Source organism: Balaenoptera musculus, chromosome 14, assembly GCF_009873245.2.
Source record: "Balaenoptera musculus isolate JJ_BM4_2016_0621 chromosome 14, mBalMus1.pri.v3, whole genome shotgun sequence".
NCBI lineage: Eukaryota > Metazoa > Chordata > Mammalia > Artiodactyla > Balaenopteridae > Balaenoptera > Balaenoptera musculus.
The window spans coordinates 25,190,678-25,213,691 of NC_045798.1; the positions used below are offsets into that span (position 1 = coordinate 25,190,678).

Sequence of the window (23,014 nt, forward strand, 5' to 3'; positions counted from 1 at the left end):
GAGCTCAATAAATATGATGACTGAATGAGGGAACGCCCAGCAAGAGAGACCCAGGGAGGGTAGAAACGGGGTAGGGTTGGGGGGGAGTGTGGAGAAAGGCCACCCCCTCCAGGAGAAACAAATTCACTCAGAGATCCCCGGATGCAGCCTTAGCCAAACCACCAGCCCTTTAATGGAATTTTCCTCTTGTCGTATAGGCCCGCAGGCTCTGAAACAAGCCTGCCAGAGATCCGTGCCCTCAGATGAACGCAGGTCGTGCCTGGCTCCCTGGTGACTGCCATTCCCCTCCCGCTCCACCCTCACACCACCCCTCACGGACCTTCCATTCACCGGAAATCACAGAGTCTATCTTCAGAATAAGCTGTCAGAAAAGTAATTGCGACACTTAAAGAAGCAAAAGGTATTATGAGACAGAGTGATCTGCTAGATGAGTTTCAATTCCATGGGTCATTGGCATCACAGAAAACTTCCTAAGATACAAAAAAAAAAAAAATGCTTATTAAAAGTCTACTCTGAGGCTGTAATCTGAGGGGAAGTTTCCTCCTCTGGCCTCTGAGAGGAACATTCCATAGCGCCCCCTCCAAAAATTCAGTGGTTTCACTTATTACATTTTAGCCAAAAATGTTCCAAGGGAGCTATAGGCAGCAGAATGCATAAAACCAACATATCCAGACTACAACATTTTTTTTCTCTCTGCACGAGAAGAAAACAAAATAAACATTGGCTGAAAACAAGATGGACGGATGGAAAAGAAACGAAGCCTACAGCTGGTGACAATTTTCTAACCTACTTTGGAGTTAACGCCCAGAGTCCACGTGTGGGAGGAAAAAATCAGGATGTGGAGTCAGATCCGCCTGGACTGAGATTCTCGTTTAACCACTCACGAACCGTGTGACCCTGGACAAGCATTCTACTCTGAGCTGCAGGCTGCTCTTCAGAAAAGTGGGGGGAAATAACGGCACCTATTATGGAAGACTCTGTGGCTGTGCCTGTGGAGGGCTTCACAAAATAGCTGCGTACAGTAGGCACTCAGGAAACATTCTGAGCCTGTCCTGATGTCCCAGAGCTGGTCCTAGCGGCCTCCCTCTTGGATAAAATGGCAGAGGTGCTGCAGAATGCGGACTAGGCTTCCATTGCTCAGGTGTACCCCAAACACGGCCAAAACACACACCCAGCCCCACAAGATCCAAGGATTCTTCTCCGTCTCCCTGCTTTCTTAGAGCCCTTTAGATGTCTGTGTAGCCAAGCACATTAGGCCTCACAGAGATATTCTGTCCTGTTGACCTCATTGTACAGATAAGGGCGCTGAGGTCCAAGTGACAGAGTGAACAGGTGGCTGCGGGCACTGAACTGTGCTTCTGACCCTCATTTTCCTCACCTGCAAAATGATGCTAACATTCCCTGCCTAGACTGTACAGGGGCCGGGACAATTAACTGCGAATATGTACATGAAAATGACTTTGTCAGTGACTTTGTACTCAGTTGCTCTCATTATCAACATTAATAGTACTCTTAGATCGAACCACATGAAATTGTCACTTGCTTAGGTGAAATACCAGTGATTTCATTTGTTTCTACCTAATACGATCACTGTCAACAGCCAGCTGGTGGATGACAGGGCAAGAATCCAGGTGGCTGTAAGAAATTTCTTCCTTGTTCCGCATCTTTATGGAATCAGCTAATCCATCTGAATTGTCCCGACAGTTGAGGTAAAACCTCTCGGCATGGAAGGCTGAGTAAAATGTTGGCCATTTTGCTTCCAAAAAAAGAGTTTTCCCTTGTGTTTTGGGGTCTGAGCACTGCTCTAAGTGCTTTACCCATAACTCATCTAATTTTCAAACCTCTGTGACTATCTTAGGAAGTTTTATGCCCATTTTATAGAGAAAGAAAGTGAGGTCGAGTGCAATGAAAGGACTTGTCAAACATCACATGCTAAGAAGTAATGGAGGGGGACACAACCCCAGGGAATCAGAGAACTCAGTTTGTTCTCTGCCCTTGGATGCTGCAATCCAGTACAGCTCCATCTTTTGCTAGCTGTGTGACCCTGAGCACGCGGCCCCTCCTCTCTGGTCCTCTTGGTGCCCTATTCTAGAATAGGAGTAGTCATGCCTATGCTACAAGGATGTGGTGGCAGTTTAATGAGACCACGAAAGTAGTGTGTAGGAGTGAGATTTCCAGAATGCCATACAAGGAGCTTGATAAATCCTCTCCCCCCCAAAACAATGATAGAAATGGATACAGTTTTCAAAAACAACAACTTTGATACTCTGGAAATTGAGCAAGGGGATACAGCAAATTGAGAAACATTTATTCAAGAGAAACTACTGGGCCTTTAAGAACCGTGGGAGTTTATGGCAGTCATGACCAAGACCCTTCCACTCCCCACTAAGCTCTGTCACTGCAGTGGTCCTACCAGGGCGAGGCAAGCTGTGAAAACCATCCACTTTGCTGCCAGAAGGAGTTCACTTACAAGGAGCAAAGTAAGGGGACATCCCACATCCAGGAACAATGTCAGAAACAGTAGTGCTCTTGGCAGCAAACAAATGCAGAAGGTCAATGGCACAGCTAGCCTGTTATCCTGACAGGGACAAGCAATGGGCCAGTGACTAGCCAGGTCCCTATAACAAGGAGATATAGGGAATGGGACAGTCATAGTGAGCCTTGAGAACCTCCCATATATTCCTGGCAATCTGGAAAGCTACACACATGCACGGGAGGGACTGAGAGAGCCTTAGGCATCTAAATAGCCCTACTTAAATATAAGGCCACATGCACAGGCAGAAAACATGTGAAAGAGCCACATAGAAAGTAATATCTGTGGCACACTGCAAATGCCTGAATGTCGAATACATTTTCCAACCCACACAGAGTACCATAAGAATTAGATAAAAGCTTCACAGATTCAAAATGTTTGACCACAACCTCTCCTGACCACTAAGCTGTGCGGACACAGGGGCAACTCTTGAGAAACCACAATTTATAATAAAAACAAGAGTGAAACAAACTGAAAAGAGATGGCAGCAGTCTCACAACATGGGGGAGCCAGACTCCACAACCCTAGTTCAGATAAGTTACCAAGTAACTGGGAAAAGAGCAGAATTTAGAGATGCAGTTTTATATTATTGAAAATGGCCAGCTTTCAACAAAAAATTACAAGACACGCAAAGAAACTGGAAAGTGTGACCTATACTCAAGAAAACAAACAAACAAAAAGCAGTCAACAGAAACCCTCTGTGGGCTTGGATGCTGGACTTAAAGACTTCCAAGCAGCTCTTACAATGCACATAATGTACTTAATATCATGCCTGGCACATGCCAAGTTTCAATAAGTACTAATAACTGGTGGAGGTTCTGAGGTTATAAGCCCCTCTTTGGCACTGCAGAGTGATGACACTCCCTTCACCTTCACCATTCTAGGCTCAAATTATGAGTCCTTCAATGTACCTGGGAGAAACCCAATTCATGCCTCCACTTGCAGAATCCTTTTGTGTCCTAGAATTTTGCACAGAGCTTTCTCTCCAATGTTCAATAAAAAGCACACAGTCTGACATCTCACGTTAAGCTGAACACGCCAGACAAGCAGTGGAAGACTCCAGGAACCACAAAGAGCCATGGCTGGGAAGAGCTTCCCCAACTCAATCCTCAGCAGGGAGTGTGATGCAGGGAACCCACGTCTGTGGAGATAGATGCTCTCCTAGTAAACCATTTGGCTGCTGTCAGTACAGCACCTTCTGCAGGAAACCCACACCATGACCCAATGGCTGCCATGTGTTTGGACACCTACTATGTGCCAGGCACTTTGTTATGCCCTATCACGTGTTGTCCCTGGTCATACAGCTATCAAGCATCATGGGGCACGGATGAATGGAAAGAGAGATGGCAGATACCAGGATTTGAACCCAAGTCTGTCTGGCTCTAAACCACATGCTTTTAACCACTGAAAACTCTCACTTACACACTGATCAAATCATTCCATAAGGGTGGGGACTGTATCTCTGTTCTTTAACTCTATAGGCTCAAGACTGTAAATAGAATGTCTGGCACAAAGCATAAACTATATGGACGAACATATAAATAACACACACATATTTATATAATTGGGTTGGTTAACACAGAATGGAAAAGATGTAGAATTATTGAAACAGTAGACCCCAACTGGAGGAGGACAGCAAGGTGAGAAAGAAAAGGATGACGAATAAATTCCAGAGGGCTAAGGCTATGGAAGGCCCTGTAAAAATCGTTTAGCATCGTGAGAGCGGACAGCTCCCCCTCTCCCTCCCCCCACCCCTCCGCCCCAGTCACGGGCTCACAGGGGCCTCTCCCCAGCAGAAAAGGGCTCTGAGACAAATTCAGAGGAAATCAGGAGTGTCTACCAGGGTCTAAGACGGAACAAGAGTGGCTGCCTTTGAGAAGACAGACTGGCATGCCTTAGGTGTGTTCAGATCAAGTCCCCAGGGTCACAGATTTGGTTGGCTAAAATCAATCATCACTGTAGACTCAGGGGAAGAGGGTGGGCCCAGGGCTTTCCTATCATGGATCAGGGAGACTGAGTGATTCCTGCCTCAGCAGCAGAGAGACTGAAGGGACCAGAATCTGGGACAGAGCCAAGGTGAACCGAATGAGCTCTTCCAGGAACCTGCCTGAGGTCACTCTGGGAGGGCTTCAGTGTGGGTTAAGGCATAATCTTAACCAGATGGGATAACCTGGGAGAGAGGAATGTGACCCACGATGGTTACAGAGGGGAAACAGGGTCATTTTGGAGACCGGAGCAGGTGCCTGGGTGTCTAGAAGAGACGGGCATCCTCAACGGCTGGAAGTCGGCGTGAAAACACTGCTCCCTACAGAGGGCCATGGAATGGGCAGAGCGGACTTGACTTCCTTCATAATTTTGCTTAAGCCAGTTCAAATAATAACGATCTGGTCTTCAAAGCCATGCTCCTGCTGATAACCTTTTGGTTAGCCATCACTGACCACCTGATAAAGCCCAGACTCTATCCCTGCTAACAATGACTGTGGTCTGGCCCCTGCCAACAACCTCAGACCCTTTTCTTGACACTTGGCAGCATTTATGCTCCAGCCACACTAGATTAGCCATGTAACCTCGCGACTCTGGATCTCTGTTCATGCTGTTCCCAATGTGGCTTGCCCTGTACTCTTTCTCTTACTTGATTCCTCGAAATTGTCCCAGAAAGCTCAACTCAATCATCATCTGCTCTGAGGTGTCTTCCCTGAATGTCCCACCCTCACCCCTGCTGCAAAAATCAGAAGTTTTAGATGTGTTTCCTGGGGCATCCCAGAACTATCCCTCTGTCTGGAAATTACTCATTTTCATCTTTCTTCCCCACGAAGCTGTGTTCTGTTCATTCCTGTCTCTCTGGCAGCTAGCACAGGGCCTGGTGCAAAGCAGGCACTTGGTTACAGTTGGACGGGATCAATAATAATTATTTTAAATTAACATCACGGATGGCACGTTCGATACAAAACTTCACGGAATACTCTGTCTTCAAAAGGCTCCCATTCGGAAGTCCTTTATGAACATGGAAAGATGCTCACCAGCCCTGACCATCAGAGGACTGCAAATCAAAACCACAATGAGATACCACCTCACACCCATTAGGATAACTACTGCAAAACAAACAAACAAACAGAAAACCCAGAAAATAACAAACGTTGGCAAAGATGTGGAGAAACTGGAACCCTCGTCGGGGGGAATATAAAATAATGCAGCCATTACGGAAAACAGTTTGGAGGTTCCTCAAAAAATTAGACATAGGATTACCATATGATCCAGCAATTCCACTTTGGGTATATATTCAAAAGAATAAAAAACAGGGTCTCAAAGAGATATTTGTACACTGTGTTCATAGCAGGGTCACTCAGAATAGCCAAAAGGTGGAAGCAGTCCAAGTGTCCAGTGACAGAGGATGGATAAACAAAATGCTGTACTACATAAACACAATGGAATAGTATTCAGCCTTCAAAGAAGGAAATTCTTCTTTTAAGAATGTGCTGCAACATGTGCTACAACATGGGTGAACCTTGAGGACATCATACTGCGTGCAGTAAGCCAGTTACAAAAGGACAAATACTGGATGATTCCACTTATATGAGGTCCCTAGAGCAATCAAATTCATAGAGACAGAAAGCAGAATGGTGGTTGCCAAGGGCTGGTTGGGGGGCGGGGGATGGGGAGTTCGTGTTTAATGAGGACAGTCTCAGTTTTGGAAAATGAAGAGTTCTGGAGATGGATGGATGGATGGATGGATGGATCCGTGGATGGATGGATGGCAGTGGTGGCTTCACAACAATACGAAATGTACTTAAGGTCACTATGCTTAAAAATGGTTAAGTATGCTTGAAAATGGTTAAGATGGTAAATTTTATGTTATGTGTATTTTACCACAATAAATAGTAAAGAGCCCTATATGAGCAATTTGAGAGCCTGAGTTCAAATCCCAGCTCTACCACTGCCCCACTGCCCAGCTTGGGGGTGACAGCCTCAGTTGCCTCTGCTGTAAAATGGGGATAATTCCCAGAGCAGGGAGGCTTTATATACTGAGAGCTGTAACCTTTTCACATTACGCCTGGTATTTTGTGATGAGGGTTTGTGCATCTGTGGTAAAAGGCACACACTATTTTTGTTTCGGGAGCACAAAATATCCATCAGGGACCCTCCAAATGAGAGTACTTCACTGGGAAAGAGCCTTGTTTAAGCACCACGTGCATGTTGGGCACACAGGGGACGCACCAAGGCCCATTTCACACCCTGACAATGAATTCCCTCTGCTGCTGTCTAGTGTCTAATGATAATATTGACCTTTTCTAGCTGTCAAACTTGTCTTATTAAATCCTGAGGTCTTAAATGCTTTGCACACAGAGGCTGACAGTTTGCCCACCCGAGCACGTGTTCATGTATAATTCATGGCATATCATGTTGCCTGGCAAATGAATATTTATCAGCTTTTTCATAAGAGGCAGGATGGCGTTTCCTTTTGTTGCTACCAAAATCCTATGCTGCAGCAAATGAAATTTGTGAGCAAATAAAAAGAGAATAAGCAGCAGCAAAAACTCCCAAGTCCATTCCACTTGTAATTTTCCACTTTCCGAGGCCTCCAGCGAGGGTATGGAGGTGGTTTCGGTTTGGCTACAAGAGAGAACTGCTGAGTCGTCCAGAATAGAAATGCTTCCATATGCTACCCCCACTGCCCCCGCAGAAAGCTCCCCCACGCCCCACTTCTGTGCTGTTTTCAACTGCAGAGGAGCCCAAGCCCCTTTCAATGGTTCCATTCCAGATGCTCTGAACGGAGATTAAGACTGGGGGGGGGGGACCTAGGATAAAGAACCCCAATGAAGCTTGGTACAGAGTGGCTGGTGGCACCAAGCCAGGCAGAGTTTCGTGGTTTCCAAGACGGGTTGGAGGGGATAGCCCTGCTCCACACCAGCTTGCGTCTGAGGTCCCCTCCCCATGGTGACTCAGGAGGACCACAGAGAAATGCCGCCTTGTGTGCAGGAGGTGGCCTGCGCCCTGGCCCCTGCCGCAGAAAAGAGCCGAGAGAGGACTTAAGAATTGTGACTCTTTTCACTCTTCTTGCCTCACGACTCAGTGAGCTCAGGCACGCACGGACACACTCACTTGGAGGGGGAGTTTCAACATGGTTGTGAATATCCAGTCTGTGTGGCTTGGCTGCCATCACTCTGGCCTTGAAAGATGATGATGGTGGTGCTGATGCTGCTGACAGTAGTTCATATATAATGAGCCCTTATTATATGCCGGGCCCTGCGTCAAGCACATCAATTATACTATTACATATAATCCTCCAAACGCCCCACTGGAGTAGGTATTATTGTTGTTCCCATTTTACAGATGAGGAAACTGAGGCAGAAAGATGGATTCACTCGTTTACGTTCACACAGCCCCAGCTGGGAGTCAACTGCAAGTCTGTTTGACTCTGGAGCTCAGGCTTTCTCAAAGGCACTCCCTGGAATCAAGAAATTTGGGTTCAAGGACAAAACCCATGAATGCTCGGCTGTGTGGCCTCAAGGGAATCATTCATCTCCATGAGCCTACGTCTCCTCATTTATAAAAGAGATGTAATAGCTCTTGTTTTGCAGGGCTGTTGTGCGGATGCACTAGGGCTTTGCAAATTCTGAAGAGCTCTATCATCATTGATTAGCCGGTGGCCATTCTCAATAGAAACATTTACCGAGGCTTTGGCACTAGGGGTGAAGACTTCCGGCTCCAGAAGTTTACAGTAGAGATGGAGAAAGGAGATACCCAGGGGCAGAAATAACAAGGTTAGGTACATATTTTCATTCATTCATCCAACGGGAAATTTATCGAGCACTTGCTGTGAGCTAGAGAACACACAAGCAATCTGTGTATAATTTCAGATAAGGATAAGTGCTATGCAACTATTAAAATAAGATAATGTGATGGAGAATAGCATCTGAGCCAAGATCTGAATAGCAAGATGACAATGACACTGGCCAGGCAAGGACTGGGGAGAAAAGTGCTCCAGGCAGAGGGGACAGTTAGTGCAAAGGCCCTGAGGGGGAGTGTTCGGGACCACAGAGCCCTCTTTTCATAGACTATATCTCAGGGTGCTGGTGCCGCGTGGAACACTCCTATGGGTGGGAATGATGACTTTTCATCTTGCTAGGAGCCCTCCTGGCTGGGACTTGCTCTTTTCGTGGCTCTAATTCTTTCCCTGCACTTCCTCACACAGGGTTTCAGAAGGACCATTCTGGGATAGGCGGTGTCCTAAGTGATATGGCAGGGGGCGAAGTCTGGAGCAGGGGTCTGAGTTAAACCTCACGCCACCGTCATCTTAGCCCCCAAGGCCCAGCTCTTGGATCCCAGCTGCCCCAGCTGCCCCCAGGGCCATCCCCTACGGAGCAGAAGCAATGGGGCCTCCACCTCCCCGTCACCTGGCTCCACATACCGTCTTCTCATCCACTCTCTCGGGGGCCGACATGAGCTTCTTCATGAGCAGAGGGTCCAGCACCTGAAATCTTCGGCGGAACTGAGTGAGCCCCATGTGGTCAGCGTAGCCTGGGGTGGGGGGAGCAGAAGAACAAAGAATCCAAATGAGAAGCCCAGCCCAGGGGTCCAGGGGTCTGCTCCCAGCCTTGCTACTCATTGTGTGCCCTCACGTCTTGGGGCCTCAGTTTCCCCATTTGCTAATTTAAGAAATTGGGTTCAATCAGCATTTCCCAACTGCATTCCCCAGAACAAGGACCCTATAAAAGGCTCCAATGAAAGTTTGAAAAAGTTGCCCCCTCATCTGCTTCTTAGAAGGTCACAATCTGTGTGAGCACTGACGTCAAAGGCTCCAAAACCTCTGCAGGGAAGATGCCCTTATTAGCTTTCCTTAACCCAGAGTTCTCCAAACTTGGACCATGGACAAAAAATTTTTTTTGGTTTAATACTTTTTACCGCCCCACAGACTGCATGTGGGAAATGCTGCATCAGACGGTATCTACACGTTAAATCTAACATGTAGGATGGACACAGCTGCACCCTTCTGTGTGGAAACTGGGAAGTGGCATCTGAAAAGCTACTGAGAGAAGGTGACGTTCGAGCTGGCCTTTGAAGGGGCCGTGAGAGTGTGCCAGCGGATTTGGTGTGGAAGGAAGTCCAGGCAGACGGAGCCACAGCAGGAAAATACAAGGTTTGTTCCACAGTCACAGCAAAAGCAGTTACTGAGCTTTTATGTGTGCAAGACACTAGGATAACAACTTCCTTGTGTTACAGACACTCTGGGGACTGTATTATTACACCCATTATATAGATTGGAAATTGAGGCCCAGAGAGTTCAAGCCACGTAGCCCAAAGTGAACTCAACCCTAACTCTCCCAGATGGGATCCAAACCCAGACAGCGATGATAACGAACCCAGTGGAGAGTAACCAACAATGAGGTCAAAGACAAGCAGGGACTGGGTCCCCAAAGAACTTGAAATCAAATTCCAGACCTCGAGGCTTGAACTTCATCCTGGATACAAGGGACGTGGTAGAGCCTCAGTTGCCTTAAAAAGACCCCTCAAGTGGCTGGATGGGAGAAGGTCTGGTGAAATCTCACTCCATTTTGAGACTTCACTTTACAATAAGCCAAATGCATAAACCATGAGGAAGAGTCATGGTGGGTACATGTGGCAAATCCATGAAGCCTTCCTGGGGGAAGAGGAGGGTTTCAGGCCAGGTTGGAAGGATGCTGACCGCACAGAGACCTGGGGGCTGGGAGGTTACAGGCCTGTCCTTTTGAGTCAGACTTACTTGGGTTCGTATCTCACATCTGCCCTGATTAGCCCTCTGACCAGCAACAAATGACCCTATTTCTTTGAGATTCAAGTTCTTCACTTGTCAGATGAGAGTAATAAGATCTCCTGTCACACAGTCATGATGAGGATTAAATCCAATGATGATTGGGTTGGCCAAAAAGTTCGTTCGGGTTCTGCTGTGCCACCCTGAATGAACTTTCCGGCCAACCCAATAAAGGAGGCTAATGTGTTTTGAGCACTCTCCCAGGTCCACGCACTTTTCTGTTATTCCCTTATTAATTTATCAACCCACTCGACAGCTCTCTGAGACCTGAGCTATCACAGGAGATAGAAGGCAGGCACGACCTAGGGCCCTGCCAGTGTCAGCCACAGTCAAGCCCAGGCCAACTGGCTCCAGAGTCTGAGCTGTGTCCACCAGTCTGCCCCATATGTAAGGTTTGCTGAGCATTTACTCTCCTCCAGGCATTGTGCTAAGGGCTTTGTGAGAACAACATCAGTTAGTATGTGTAACCGCAGTGCCCAGCACATCGCAGGCACCTGAGAAACAGCATATGTATGTGTGGATCATGCGTGCATGTGTATATGTATTCAGGCACACCTGACACGTTGCAGGTTCAGTTCCAGACCACTGCAACAAATCAAACATCGCAATGAAGCACCCCCAAAACTTTTTGGCTTCCCAGTGCGTATAAAAGTTATCTTTAGACTACACTATATTCTTTTTTTTTCAATGTTAAACTCATCTTTTAAAAAATATTTATTTATTTATTTATTTTGGCTGCGCCGGGTCTTAGTTGCGGCACGCGGGATCTTTGTTGCGGCATGTGAACTCTTAGTTGCGGCATGCGCGTGGGATCTAGTTCCCTGACCAGGGATCAAACCCGGGCCCCCGGCACTGGGAGCGCGGAGTCTTACCCACTGCACCACCAGGGAAGTCCCTAGACTATACTATATTCTATCAAGCATGCAATACCATTACATCTAAAAAACAATGTACATACTTTAATTAAAAAATACTTTATTACTAGTATTTTCCTGTTGAATTTTATAATCACTTTATTTTTACTAAAGGGTATTAATTGAATAAGTAAATTGATACACTATTTATAATTCTGTGTTTTTATAAAAATAAATTAAAAATTTTTTTAAAATACTTTATTATTAAAAAATACTAACCGTCATCTCAGCCCTCAGCGAGTTGTATATTTTTGCTGGTGGTGGGTTGGAAACATTGCAAGAATTAACAAAATGTGACACAAAGACACAAAGTGAGCAAATGCTGTAGGAAAAAGCGGTGACAACAGACTGGCTTGACAGACGGTTACCACAAACCTTCGATTTGTAAAAAAGTGCACTCTCTGTGAAGCGCAATAAAGCGAAGCACAATAAAACAACGTCTGCTCGTGTATACGTTACATGTGCACAGATTCCAAACGATAAATATGTGATACATGTGTATGGATCTTTGTATGCTTGTAAATATTTCTTGTATGGTATGAGACAGAAGTGACTCAGAGCAGAAAACAATGAGGAGGACTTCCTTGGTGGCGCAGTGGTTAAGAATCCACCTGCCAATGCAGGGGACGTGGATTTGAGCCCTGGTCCGGGAAGATCCCATGTGCTGCGGAGCCACTAAGCCCGTGCGCCACAACTACTGAGCCTGCACTCTAGAGCCTGTGAGCCACAACTACTGAGCCTGCGCTCTAGAGCCTGTGAGCCACAACTACTGAAGCCCGCACGCCTAGAGCCCATGCTCCGCAACAAGAGAAGCCACCGCAATGAGAAGCCCGCGCACCGCAAGGAAGAGTAGCCCCTGCTCACTGCAACTAGAGAAAGCCCGCGCACAGCAACGAAGACCCAATGCAGCCAAAAATAAATAAATTAATTAAAAAACAAAACAAAACAAGAAAACAATGAGGAAATGAACCAGGTCTGGGAGACAGAAATTTGGGAAGTTATACCACTAGACTTCAACCCTTCACTGAGTTGGAAGCTCCCTGAGTCGGGCGGCGCTGAGAACGCAGAGGGCGGACCCGCAGGGAGGAAGGGGACGCTGACCCGCGCCTGAGCGCAGGGACTCCAACCCTCGGGCCAGGGCGCCTCCGGCCAGCGGGGCGCCATCGATCAGCCACGGGCTGTGACCACCTCGCTCTGCCCGTGCGACAGTATCTGTCTTCCTGTGCCTGTGGCTGCGTGGACAGGTGGGAAAATCAATGTGATGCTGAAGGGAGCAAGGGGCTCATCTTTGCTTCCAGCTGCTCCCGGCTTCTCTGTCAACTACCTCATGCCCAGGGTTCCGTATTAACGCGGTGGGAGTACACGGGGGCAGTGACCACAAGCTGAGGCGTCAGTGACCACAGAAATATTAAACAAATGGGTGCCCACCCAGACTCCCCGCCAGCCCTGCCACCCCATCCGCTGACTTCGCCTGAGCTGTTTCTGGCAGGGAGGGGAATCCATGGGGTGGCCTGTGGGGTCTCAGAGGCAGAAGAGAATGGGAAAATTTCAGATCAAACTCAACTCATAAGATGAGCTAATGGGGGAACCCTGGTGCACGCTTGCTTTCTCAAATACAGGCCTGACACTTCGTTCCTTTGGCCGAAACCCCTCATTCCCCTATCACCCCATCACCTCCTCAGCTGGACCCAGGAAAGTCAAACTTCCAAAGACAGCATTCACAGGCTGTCTCTCCTGGTGGATCCGCCCCTCATCTCCCACAATCCCCCACTCATTTTGAACCCGATTCCCTGAAAACCAAGGCTCCTCCATGCCTCCCTGCCTTTGCATACGGTGATCCCTCGGCCAAGCTTTTCCTCTCCCTGCACCGGCCAGAGGTGAGCTACCTGCTTCCTTCCAAGACTCAACTAAGACGTTATCTCCTCCAGGAGGTTTTCCCAGTCTCCCTGCTTCCTCCTCTGGGCATCCCCATGTGACACATGCCCTGGTCCCATCACGGACCAGGCTTGTTTCCACACAGATCTCCCAAACCAGGCTGAGTGTCTTGAAGACCAAATATTAATCGTTGTGGAAATTTCACCCTCTACTCCAAGGCAGATGCCCTTGAGATGTTTGTTGTTGAAAGGAAGATGAGTAAGACACACCTGTAGCCTTCCAGGAGTTCACAACTAAGTCAGGAAATAAGATGTGCTTTGGACTCAAAGAGACCTCGGCATACACCTAGGCTTTGCCGCATCCCGCTGTGTAGCCCTAAGCAAGTCCCTTCTCCTCTCTGAGCCTCAGTTTCTTCATCTGTAAAATGGGGTAATCATAGCTCCCCCCTCACAGGGTTGCTGGGCAGTTTCGACGGGATGCCGCATGGAAAGCTCCTAGCACATAGCTGATGCTCCTGTCCCTCGGCTGCCACTGGTGCAGGAGCGTGTCCCAGGAGTCAGGGACAAGGTGCTCGCTCCCAGGCCGCCGCTTACCTGCCCTGTGCAGGCGCAGCGCCTCCAGGATGTAGGACCCTGCAAGCTGCACCCTCAGTGCCGGGATGTCCAAGGGCAGGGACCCGCCTGCCCCGGGCTTGTCTCTACCAGGCTGCGGTGGAGTCAGAGACCCCTGCCCGCCTCTGCTCTCCACCACTGGGCTCGGCACCAGGCAGTGGATGAAGTGTAACTGAGACCGTCTGATCACGCTGATCAATGCATCCTAGGACAGAGAGGAGACGGGGTCGCGGTCAGGGCCAGGGTGAGACAAACAGGGGTCTGAACATTCCCCGAATGTATATGCGGTCTGGCCTGGGCATCTCTGTGGGGCCCCTATGTCCTACACCAAGGACCTCCTATCCGTGGCCTGATTAGTACTCATGAGAAATAAAGGACCTTTATAACAACCCTTATTATAACAGATGGAGAAATTGGGACATGGAGAGGACAAGCGAGCGGCCTCAGGCCGCATGGACCACTAGCCGAAAAGGAAGACTAGAACCCGGGACCTGGTCTGCAGGCTTTTCCAGTATAATATGCTACGAGTCATTTCTTCAAACCAATCCTTCCCACATCCCACCCTCCGGAGCTCAGCCTGGCTCAGCCTGACCACTTGTTTTGGATCAAGGTGTCCAGGTAACATCTTTACACCCAGTGCTGGGTCCTGCCGCCTCCCCTATGGAGAGCCTAGAGGTCAACATGCAGGCCTGTGAGAGGTGAGGAAGGCAGGCGGGGCTGGTCTGGCTGTGACGTTTGTCACCTTGGTCAAGAGAGCAATTGTGGTTCCTGCAAACTTCCTGAAGCTGCTTAAGTTAAACCAAGGAGCTGAGGCTTTGGCCTCAGACTTGGACGGATCACTTTCCACCAAGTTTCTTTGCTTCTCTGCGCCTCGGTCTCTTCCCTGGTGAAACGTGGGTGTTGCCGGCCCCTTCAGGCTCGCCGGGGAGCTCAGAGATGACGTGGGTGGGTAAGCCACCCTGGAGGCGGGCAGTGAGGCCATGACTCCGCAGGGACAGGGCCCCCACTCACCATCTGCAGCTTGATCTGGGAGCACGGGGCCTTCCTCTTCACCGCAGCCAAGCTGCTGGCAAACGTCCTCCGCACCATGCAGCTCCTCTGCTGGGCCTGCTGGGAGGTGCCCTCCAAGCCGGCCACGGCCCGGCACACAGGGGACAGCTTGGCCCGGGCCTGGAACAGGCCCCTCAGCTCCTCCCTGGCAGGTAGGAGGGGAAAGAGAGAGGTGCTTCAGGGGGCTCACAGGGTGGAGCGAAGGGGACCCCCCCTTGCCTCCTGCTAATCTGCCTCCTGAACCCTCCCCTCGAATCATACCCTAACTACCTACTGTTCATGGTCCCTTCTGCCACACGAGCCTTTGCTTGGTGACAAATGTCAGCCCCTTCCTCCATGCCTCCCTCCCTCCCTCCCCTGACCTCAGAGCAGCTTTCCTTCTACTGGACGTTTCCGTCACTTACGTACCTGCAGGAATTCTACCCCGCCTGCACTTCCTTAGAGGGCAAAATCACCTCGGTTATCCCGAGAACAGGCCCAGTACACAGCAGGTGCTTACCGTGCTTGTTGTCGAACAGACAGCCTGAGCACCAGGCAGACCCTACTGCGCCCTAGGAGGAAGCGGGGGCCCAGAGGAGGACCCGTGCCTCTCTGGTCGCACCAGCCCATCCCCACCAGTGGACACCTGCGGGCACCTTCCATCGCTCCCTGCAAGTCCGGGCCCCACCCCGGTCCCAGCCCTCAAGACCCATTATCCACCCGCCTCTATGCCTACCCGACTGTCCAATATTAAGGAAATGAGTCTTGCCACATGCATCAAGGGTGCTGAGAGTGGTTAGATGCATGGCAGAGCGCACAGACTAACAATGGCTTGAATACGCTCACGTTGAAATAAAAATCTGGGGAGGGAGCAGTTGGGGGGCGTGAAGCCCCTGGAAGCAGCAGCCCTGAGAGCGAAGGATGTTGGCACCAAGCCCTGGTGCAGGGAGAGAAGGTCGGGCCCGCAGCCCTGACCCCTGCACAAGGACTGCGCCATCTGTGGGGTTGGGAGACCTGACTTCTGGTCTCCAATTCAATTTGTGCCTTGGGCAGTCACGTGTCCTCTTTGGCCCTCCACTCCATATATATAAAGTGAAAGCTGAGTGGGCATGAGAACCTCCTGGGAAGCCCCCACCTGAGAGACTAGATGGGCCCAGGAATGAGAAAGCAATACCAGCAGTCCTGGTGAATCAGCGACCTTGGCTGCAGAACCACATGCTAAGAAAAAGCACCGTCTGCTCTCAAAATCACCAACGCTTGGCTCTCAAGCCTGCAAGACACCCTGCTGGGATTTACCGCCAACCTGCTGTGCTCTCTCACCTCCAAGCACACGCTGCTCCTTTTTCCCAGAACGTTCCCCCACTCACCAGGCCATCTGATCAACCAAGGTGTGCCCGCCCTTCCCTAACCCTACACCCCTCACTCAGCCTGAGCCACGGGATTTTAGAGCAGCAGGGAAATTTACAAGGCCACCAGACGTGTGTTGAGGGCCGGCTATGAACCAGGCTCCTTGATAAGCCATCTGTTATGTTACATCACCAAAGACTGACAGCACAGGTGTAAGCTTGGCAGTACCATTCCCATTTCTCAGACTGTGAAACTGTGACCCAGCTCACGCAGTTTGAAAAAGGCAAAAGCAGCATTTGTACATCTGCCTGACTCCAGAGCTGTGCAACATGGCCTTGCCCAACAAACCCTTATGTCATGGTGGAGGAAGCAAGAAACCCAGAGGAGGGAAAGGGACTGCCCACAGTGACAGTGACACGGGGCAGGGCTGGGAGTTGACCCAGGTCTGCTGGCTCCCCACACAGCCCTCCATGTGCTCATTACCCTTCCTTCTGCTCCATCTTGACTTGATCTCTCTCCAGGAGCTGTGCGCCCCTGAGCCTCCCCAGATACAGGCTTTCCAATCAACTCTGACCACCTAGACCCAAATTGTACCCCGGCTCTGCCACTTTTTTTTTTTTGCTATGTGATCAAAGGCGAACCACTTGGCCTCCTGGGGCCTCAGTTTTCTCATCTATAAAATGGGCCTAGGGATACAGTTGTTGTAAGAATTTAAAAGATGCTTATAAAGCATTCACCCTGATGCCAGGTGCATAGCAGGTGGTTAGTAAACGCTGTGGTCTCAGCTTCACTCACACGCGCGCACACACACACACACACACACACACACACACACACACACACACACACATTTCCCAATAGCTCTTTGAAGTCAAAGCAGCCCTCTGCTAGCACTGCTGAGCAGAGCAGTCAAGAAATGCAGTGAGCTTTCTTTAATGCTACAAAACATTATCACTTTGGTTTTACGACCCCCTAGTTTGAAGATGTCCATAAAAGTCCTTCCAGTCACATCATCTCCCAGATATTTAATGAAAGGCCAGAAGCCAAAATAAGAAGTCACAGCTTCCTAGCTTTTGTTCCACTTCCCCAGAAGGCCGGCTTTTCTCCTCAGCTGGACTCAGGCTGGCCCTGGGAGACACTGAACTGCTCCTACTTGAGTACGGGTCTTTGCGTCATTAGGGAGGGGTTCCTGTACTGCTCTCCATCACTGGGTTGCTGTGACTTCACAGCCCCAGCACCTCGAATGCCCCGGCCCGTCCCCAGCCCTGGCCAGGCTCACCTCTTCGACTGCTGCAGGACCTGGGGGGCGTCCAGGGCCGAAAGATTAGGCTTGGCCCTGTGGAGCCAGCCCGTGAGGTCATAGCGCACGGGGTCGTGTCCCAGCTGGTGGGCGATCTCGCACTGCAGGGGTTGCTCACAGGTCCGGAGGGCAGAGGTCCCTGAAAGCAGATACGGGGCATGAGTCTTGGGACCTGGTGGGGACACTCTGTTATCACTTGGCATCACTGAGAACACGCTTTTCCCATTTTAATATGTTCCAACCTAGCTGAAGCTACCAGTTCTGGGCACCCATATTTCTCCTGCTTTGTGCATTTATGTGCATTACATCCAACCTCGATTCTGTTCCTCCTTGCTTTCTTAAATCCAGGATACCTGTTTTTCCCAACTACCATCAGCACACACAATCTCCATGATTTTTGCCATACCCATGTATCACCCGGGCTGTTATTTACTTAATGTTTTCTTTCAATCGACTCATGTTTTTACTGGTAAAATGTATTTATACAGAAGCATTATACTGCAGATTTGGTGTGCCAGCCATATTTATTTTCTAATATTTGTGGAAATAAATACATAATTATTAAATATTTTGAAAATTTGTGTACCACCTGAAATTGTCTTGAATACCAGCTACCAAATAAATGCACAGCATATTCTTGGGAGATGCCGGCAGACACTTGGTTCCAAGGGACAGAGCGGGAGAAACAAATGGGCTTGGAGTTGAGAAGACCTGGGTTCCAATCCTGACGTGACCATTTATTACAGTGGGACAGGGGCCAAGCCACCTACATCTCTGAGCCTCAGTCTCCTCCTCTCCAAAATGTGGATTAAATAATACATGTCTCCCAGGGCAGCATAAGGTCTGAAGGAGATAAGGTGTGTGGAGTACTTTGGTGGGGTGCCAGGGCAGTCACTCAGGAAGCAGCAGTCACGGGTGTCACTGCCACTTCCTGCACTGAAACTTTTGCTGATGTTCTGGAATCACAAAAGGTTGACCTTCACATCCCCAGAGCCCAGCATCACGGCTGGCACGTGACTGGAGTCTGGAAGTGCTTGTGGAATGAATGAATGGATGGATGGATGAAGGAATGAATTCCTGATCGTTTTTCACATCCCTCTCATTGCAGTGATGCCCTCAGGCTGACTAGTGGCTCCAGACCAATTATCATCAGGAGGTGTAGTACCGTCTCGGTTCCTGTATCTACTCTGAATGATCTTTCTACATTTTCTCATCCCGTGATTGCCAATGGGCCAACATGTATCTAGGATCTTGACTGCCTCCCTTAAATCTTAATTTGCTTCCTCTACACTTCACTGAGCTAAGAAACGAAGGACCTGCGTTTCTTAGAACTCTGCACAAAATAAACAAAGTCCGAGAGTCTTCAGTTCTGATAAGTAAGGGGCATGGATTCTGCCGTCTGTTTGGCTGCTTGGAAATCCTTTGTGCTCACTTCCTGGATCTCCTCTACGTTCTGGATCATTAAAGTTACCAGAAAGGCACACTTCTGGTTAAGTGAAGTATCACTGCGTCAAGAGCGTCGCTCTTGAGCCCTTCAGAGCCGTGCAGTCCCTGTCCTTCCATTGAGAGAAGAGCAGGGGACTTCCCTGGCGGTCCAGTAGCTAAGACTCCGTGCTTCCAATGCAGGGGACCCGGGTTCAATCCCTGGTTGGGGAACTAAGATCCCACATGCCACGCAGTGCAGCCAAAAGATTAAAAAAAGAGAGAGAGAGAAGAGCAAGGTACAGAGCAGACACTTGGCCCTGGGACATATGTCCCCGACGCCCTGCAACGTTGCAGGTGTCTGCTTGCAAGGCTGCCTCCCTGCCCTGGACCGGCAGCAACGTGAGGGCAGGGGTCGTGTCCATTCAGCATGATGTCCAGCAGCTAGCACAGAGTTTGCTTCAAATGATGACCCCAAGGGCATTTGGGGAGGGGAAGGAGGCCAAGAGAGAAGAAAGGCTGCTCATGTCTGCTAAGCCCTGGCCACCCTCCATCACTCAGTCCTCACTCTGGTCTGTGATGTGAGCGTCACTGGCGCCCAGCATGCACCTTAGGTGAGAGGCAGCAGATAGCGAGCTGGGTCAGCCAGAAAGCCCCATGAGTTCTGCTTGAATGAACGTTCCCATTAAACGTTGGAACGATGATCAGAGCTAATCAGAAAGCCCTAGAGACAAAATATATATATTTTTTAATACCAAAACGTCTGAGTTAATGTGTCTATCTCAGTCCGTCCAGACAAGAATCTCCCCCCTGGGAACCGAGAGCCTTGCAGCATCCTGCTCGGGGTGTCCGGGACCGGCATGGTCAGGCCTCACAGGGAAAGGAGAGGGGCCGAGGGTCCTGCCCCAGCCACACCCTACAAGACACTTTCCACTTCTGACCCTACTCTGTGTGTCTTTAGCCGAAAAATCAGGACGAAAACATTCCATTCGAGAACTCCATTTCATTCGATTCTGGATCACCAGTGTGACTGGAGCAGAGCAAGCGAGGGGTGGGGAAGGGAAGATGGCAGGTGTCCACGGGGGCCCTGCTATGCTCCAGGCACTGGGGAGACAGCAGAGAACAAGACAGGGGCACCCCGCACCCTCGGGGCATACAGGGTGGTCGGGGGATTGACGAGAAGCAAGCAAAGCAAACGGTTCACCAAACATCCCAGAGCCCAAAAGGGGCCCTGAAGGAAATCAGCAGGGCGTCCTGTGATGGGACGACGTGACTGAAGAGGGGACAGCTACAGACAGGGGTCAGGGAGGCCCCTGAGGAGGGGCCCTCGAGGAGGGGGCTGAAGGAGCACGTAGGCACACACAAGCTCCTCCGTCCTCACGCCAGCCCCCAGGGGCATCGCCATCTTACAGACGGGAGAGGGAGGCGATTTCCCAGAACTCACACGCATTGAAATTAACTAGTGGAGCAGGGGTCCAACCCAGGTCTCTGGGGTCCACAGCCTGGGTGGGCTTTTAACAGATCTGCCTCCTGGCTTCCTGTGGGTCTACCATCCGCCGGAAAAACAAAAACCATTCCAGAACCCTGGAGACGTTTCCTGCAGACAGAGGCTACTTTCATAGCCTGGAGAAGGGTCAGGGGCCTGGCTGGCTCTCTGAGTGAGGCCTCCCGGGCGCAGCGCCAGCTCCGTTCTCGGTGCCTAAGGGGCCCCGGTCAGCCACATGGCTTCTCCAAGGCCCCAGATGCCCCCTGGAGGTGGGGCGTAGTGGAGCCCACAATGCCCAGCTCAGACTAAGGGCTCCACAAATAGCAGTTTCATCTGCCCCTCCATCCCTGTTCACTGGCTGGCAGAGGCGGACGTACCTCAGAAAACAGAGGTGACCTTCCGGAACAGAGATGATCATTGGCAGCATCACATGGAGCACTAGGACCCCCTCCCCACCCTCCGGGGCTGCGCTATGACCTCCCCGGGCCCCGGGCACTTTGCTTTCATGAGCCCCTTCCTCCCTCTCTTTCCATATATATAGATATAGATATGTATTGTGTGTGTGTATATATATATGTGTATACAAATACATACATATACATACACACAAAATTACATTTCATGACTGTTGGTATAAAAGCAAATAGATTAATATTAGTAACATATAAGTGTATTATATTAGCTTACTACAGCTGCCATAACAAAGTACCACAGACTGGGTGACTTAAGCAACAGAAATTAATTTTCCCACAGTTCTGGAGGCTGGAGGCTGGAAGTCCAAGATCAAGGGGTTGTCAGCAGGGTTGGTTTCATTGACATCTCTCTCCTTGGCTTGGAGACGGCTGCCTTCTCCCTGCGTCTTTCCTCTGTGCATGTCTGTGTCCTAATCTCTTCTCCTAAGGACCAGTCATATGAAATTAGGACCCACCTCAATGACCTTATTTAACCGTTACTACCTCTTTGAAGACCCTATATCTATATAAAGTCACATTCTGGGGTGCTAGGAGTTAGGAATTCAATATATAAATTATTTTGCGGGGGAAATACAATTCAGTCCATAACATATACTTAAAACAATGTACTTAACCTAAACGTTTTTTCTTCTACTTTTAACAGAAATCAAAAGACTTTCATGGGCCGCTAAGAGTACCGTGGGCCCCTAAGAGTACCGTGGGCCCCAGGCACTGCCCCTCTTGCCTGGGGGAGGAGTCGGCCCTGGGCAAGTCGCCGCAGACCCAAGCTCTCCAGGAGCCATTGGGGTATTAACGCTCTGGGCACGGTCCAGGGAGAGCGGCTGGAGCCATCAGGTGGTACTGCTGTTTCTGCTGCTGTCAGCAAATCCAGCGCAGGAGTGCTGGCGGTGTATCCCGGACAGAGGCCCCAGCCCAGCGGCACTGAGAGCTGTCACACGTCTTTCTCCAACTCTTCCTCCCAATTTCTCATAAGTCACTCCAGTCAGACGGTCACCCCCAACGCTCCCATTGGAGTTGTACTTGTCTTGGTGGTCAGTGACCTCCACGCACGCCAAGTCAGTGCCATTCCTCAGCCATGCCTCACTCGACCTTTCAGGAGCATTCAACTCGGTTGGTCCGTCCCTCCTCCTGCGGCTTCCAGAGTGCCACATCCTCCCACTCCCCTCCTCCATCCCCGGCCACTGCTCCCCAGCCGCCTTTGCTGGACACAAGCTTTGTCCCTGGCCCCTTGACCCTGGAACGTCCCAGGGCTGAATCCCTGGCCATTTTCACTGCCAACCCTCATTCCTTTAGTGATCTAAACCAGAACTGTGGTCCTCAACATCTTACAGATTTTTTTTTTTTGCTTTATCATACATCTCCTCTGCTAGAATGTCAGTCCCTTGGGGTGGAGATTTTTGTTTTGTTCACAGATGTATTTCCTGGCCTAGGGCAGTGGCCACCACATTTTAGGTGCTCCTGAAATATCTGTTGAATGAACCAGTGAATGAATGAGCCCACATCCTGACCACCATGTCACTTAGGACCTAAAAGACCTCAGAGTGTACTGGTTTTCTTACGTGCCTGGGGGCGTCCAGGTGAGGGGGGCTCACAGAGGTTTAGCTCCAGACAAGGCTTGTGTTGAATCTGCCTTCTGACACTCACCCTCTGGGTGATCTTAGACAAGCGGCTCTACAAGCCTCTCTCTGGAGCTCACTTTCCTCATCCTGGGGGGTAAGAATATCGACCTCCAAATACGTGACAGAATTCTACCAGACGTTGCACAAAGCTCAGAGCCCTGCGTGGAGTGCGGACAGCATTCCTCCAGCCCCTGGAACGACAGGGATGATATTCTTCGTCGCATCCACAGCCTCGGCCTCATCAATGACATCACACCTGGCAGCTGAAGACAAAGCTCCACAGGTGCATCCTCTCACCCAATCACAGCAGCGGAAATTCTGGTGAAAGGGAGGCCAGGGCGAGCTCCAACCCCATTGTTCAAGACTACGTGAGATTTGTTCGGTGCCACGTTGGTGAAAGTACGAATAGCCGGACTTGAACTTGAGGCTGACACGTGCCAAACCCTGTGGTCTCTGATCTCACTGTCCCAGCTCGAAGTGTCCGTCTCCCCTCGCACTTTTCCTCCTGCCAATCCAGCCCATCACCCGGTGCCGGGGACGCTGCCTGCTCGGTACCTCCAGAGTCTGCCCACCTCCCCGGGGCAGGCAGCTCCGCTCTCACCTCCCTGGCCTCCTT

The 23,014-nt window shown here is 50.0% G+C and overlaps 1 protein-coding gene across 1 annotated transcript in view; it reads right to left on the minus strand.

The window, feature by feature from the left end:
• MYO18B (myosin XVIIIB) overlaps positions 1-23,014 on the minus strand; it is a 220,840-nt gene that overhangs the window by 139,610 nt on the left and 58,216 nt on the right. Inside the window, exons 11-14 of the mRNA XM_036823428.1 lie at positions 17,378-17,537; positions 14,734-14,917; positions 13,705-13,927; positions 8,943-9,052 (exon numbers count right to left, since the gene is read on the minus strand). Of these exons, the coding sequence (XP_036679323.1) occupies positions 8,943-9,052; positions 13,705-13,927; positions 14,734-14,917; positions 17,378-17,537 (677 nt within the window). The remainder of the gene's footprint in view (positions 1-8,942; positions 9,053-13,704; positions 13,928-14,733; positions 14,918-17,377; positions 17,538-23,014) is intronic.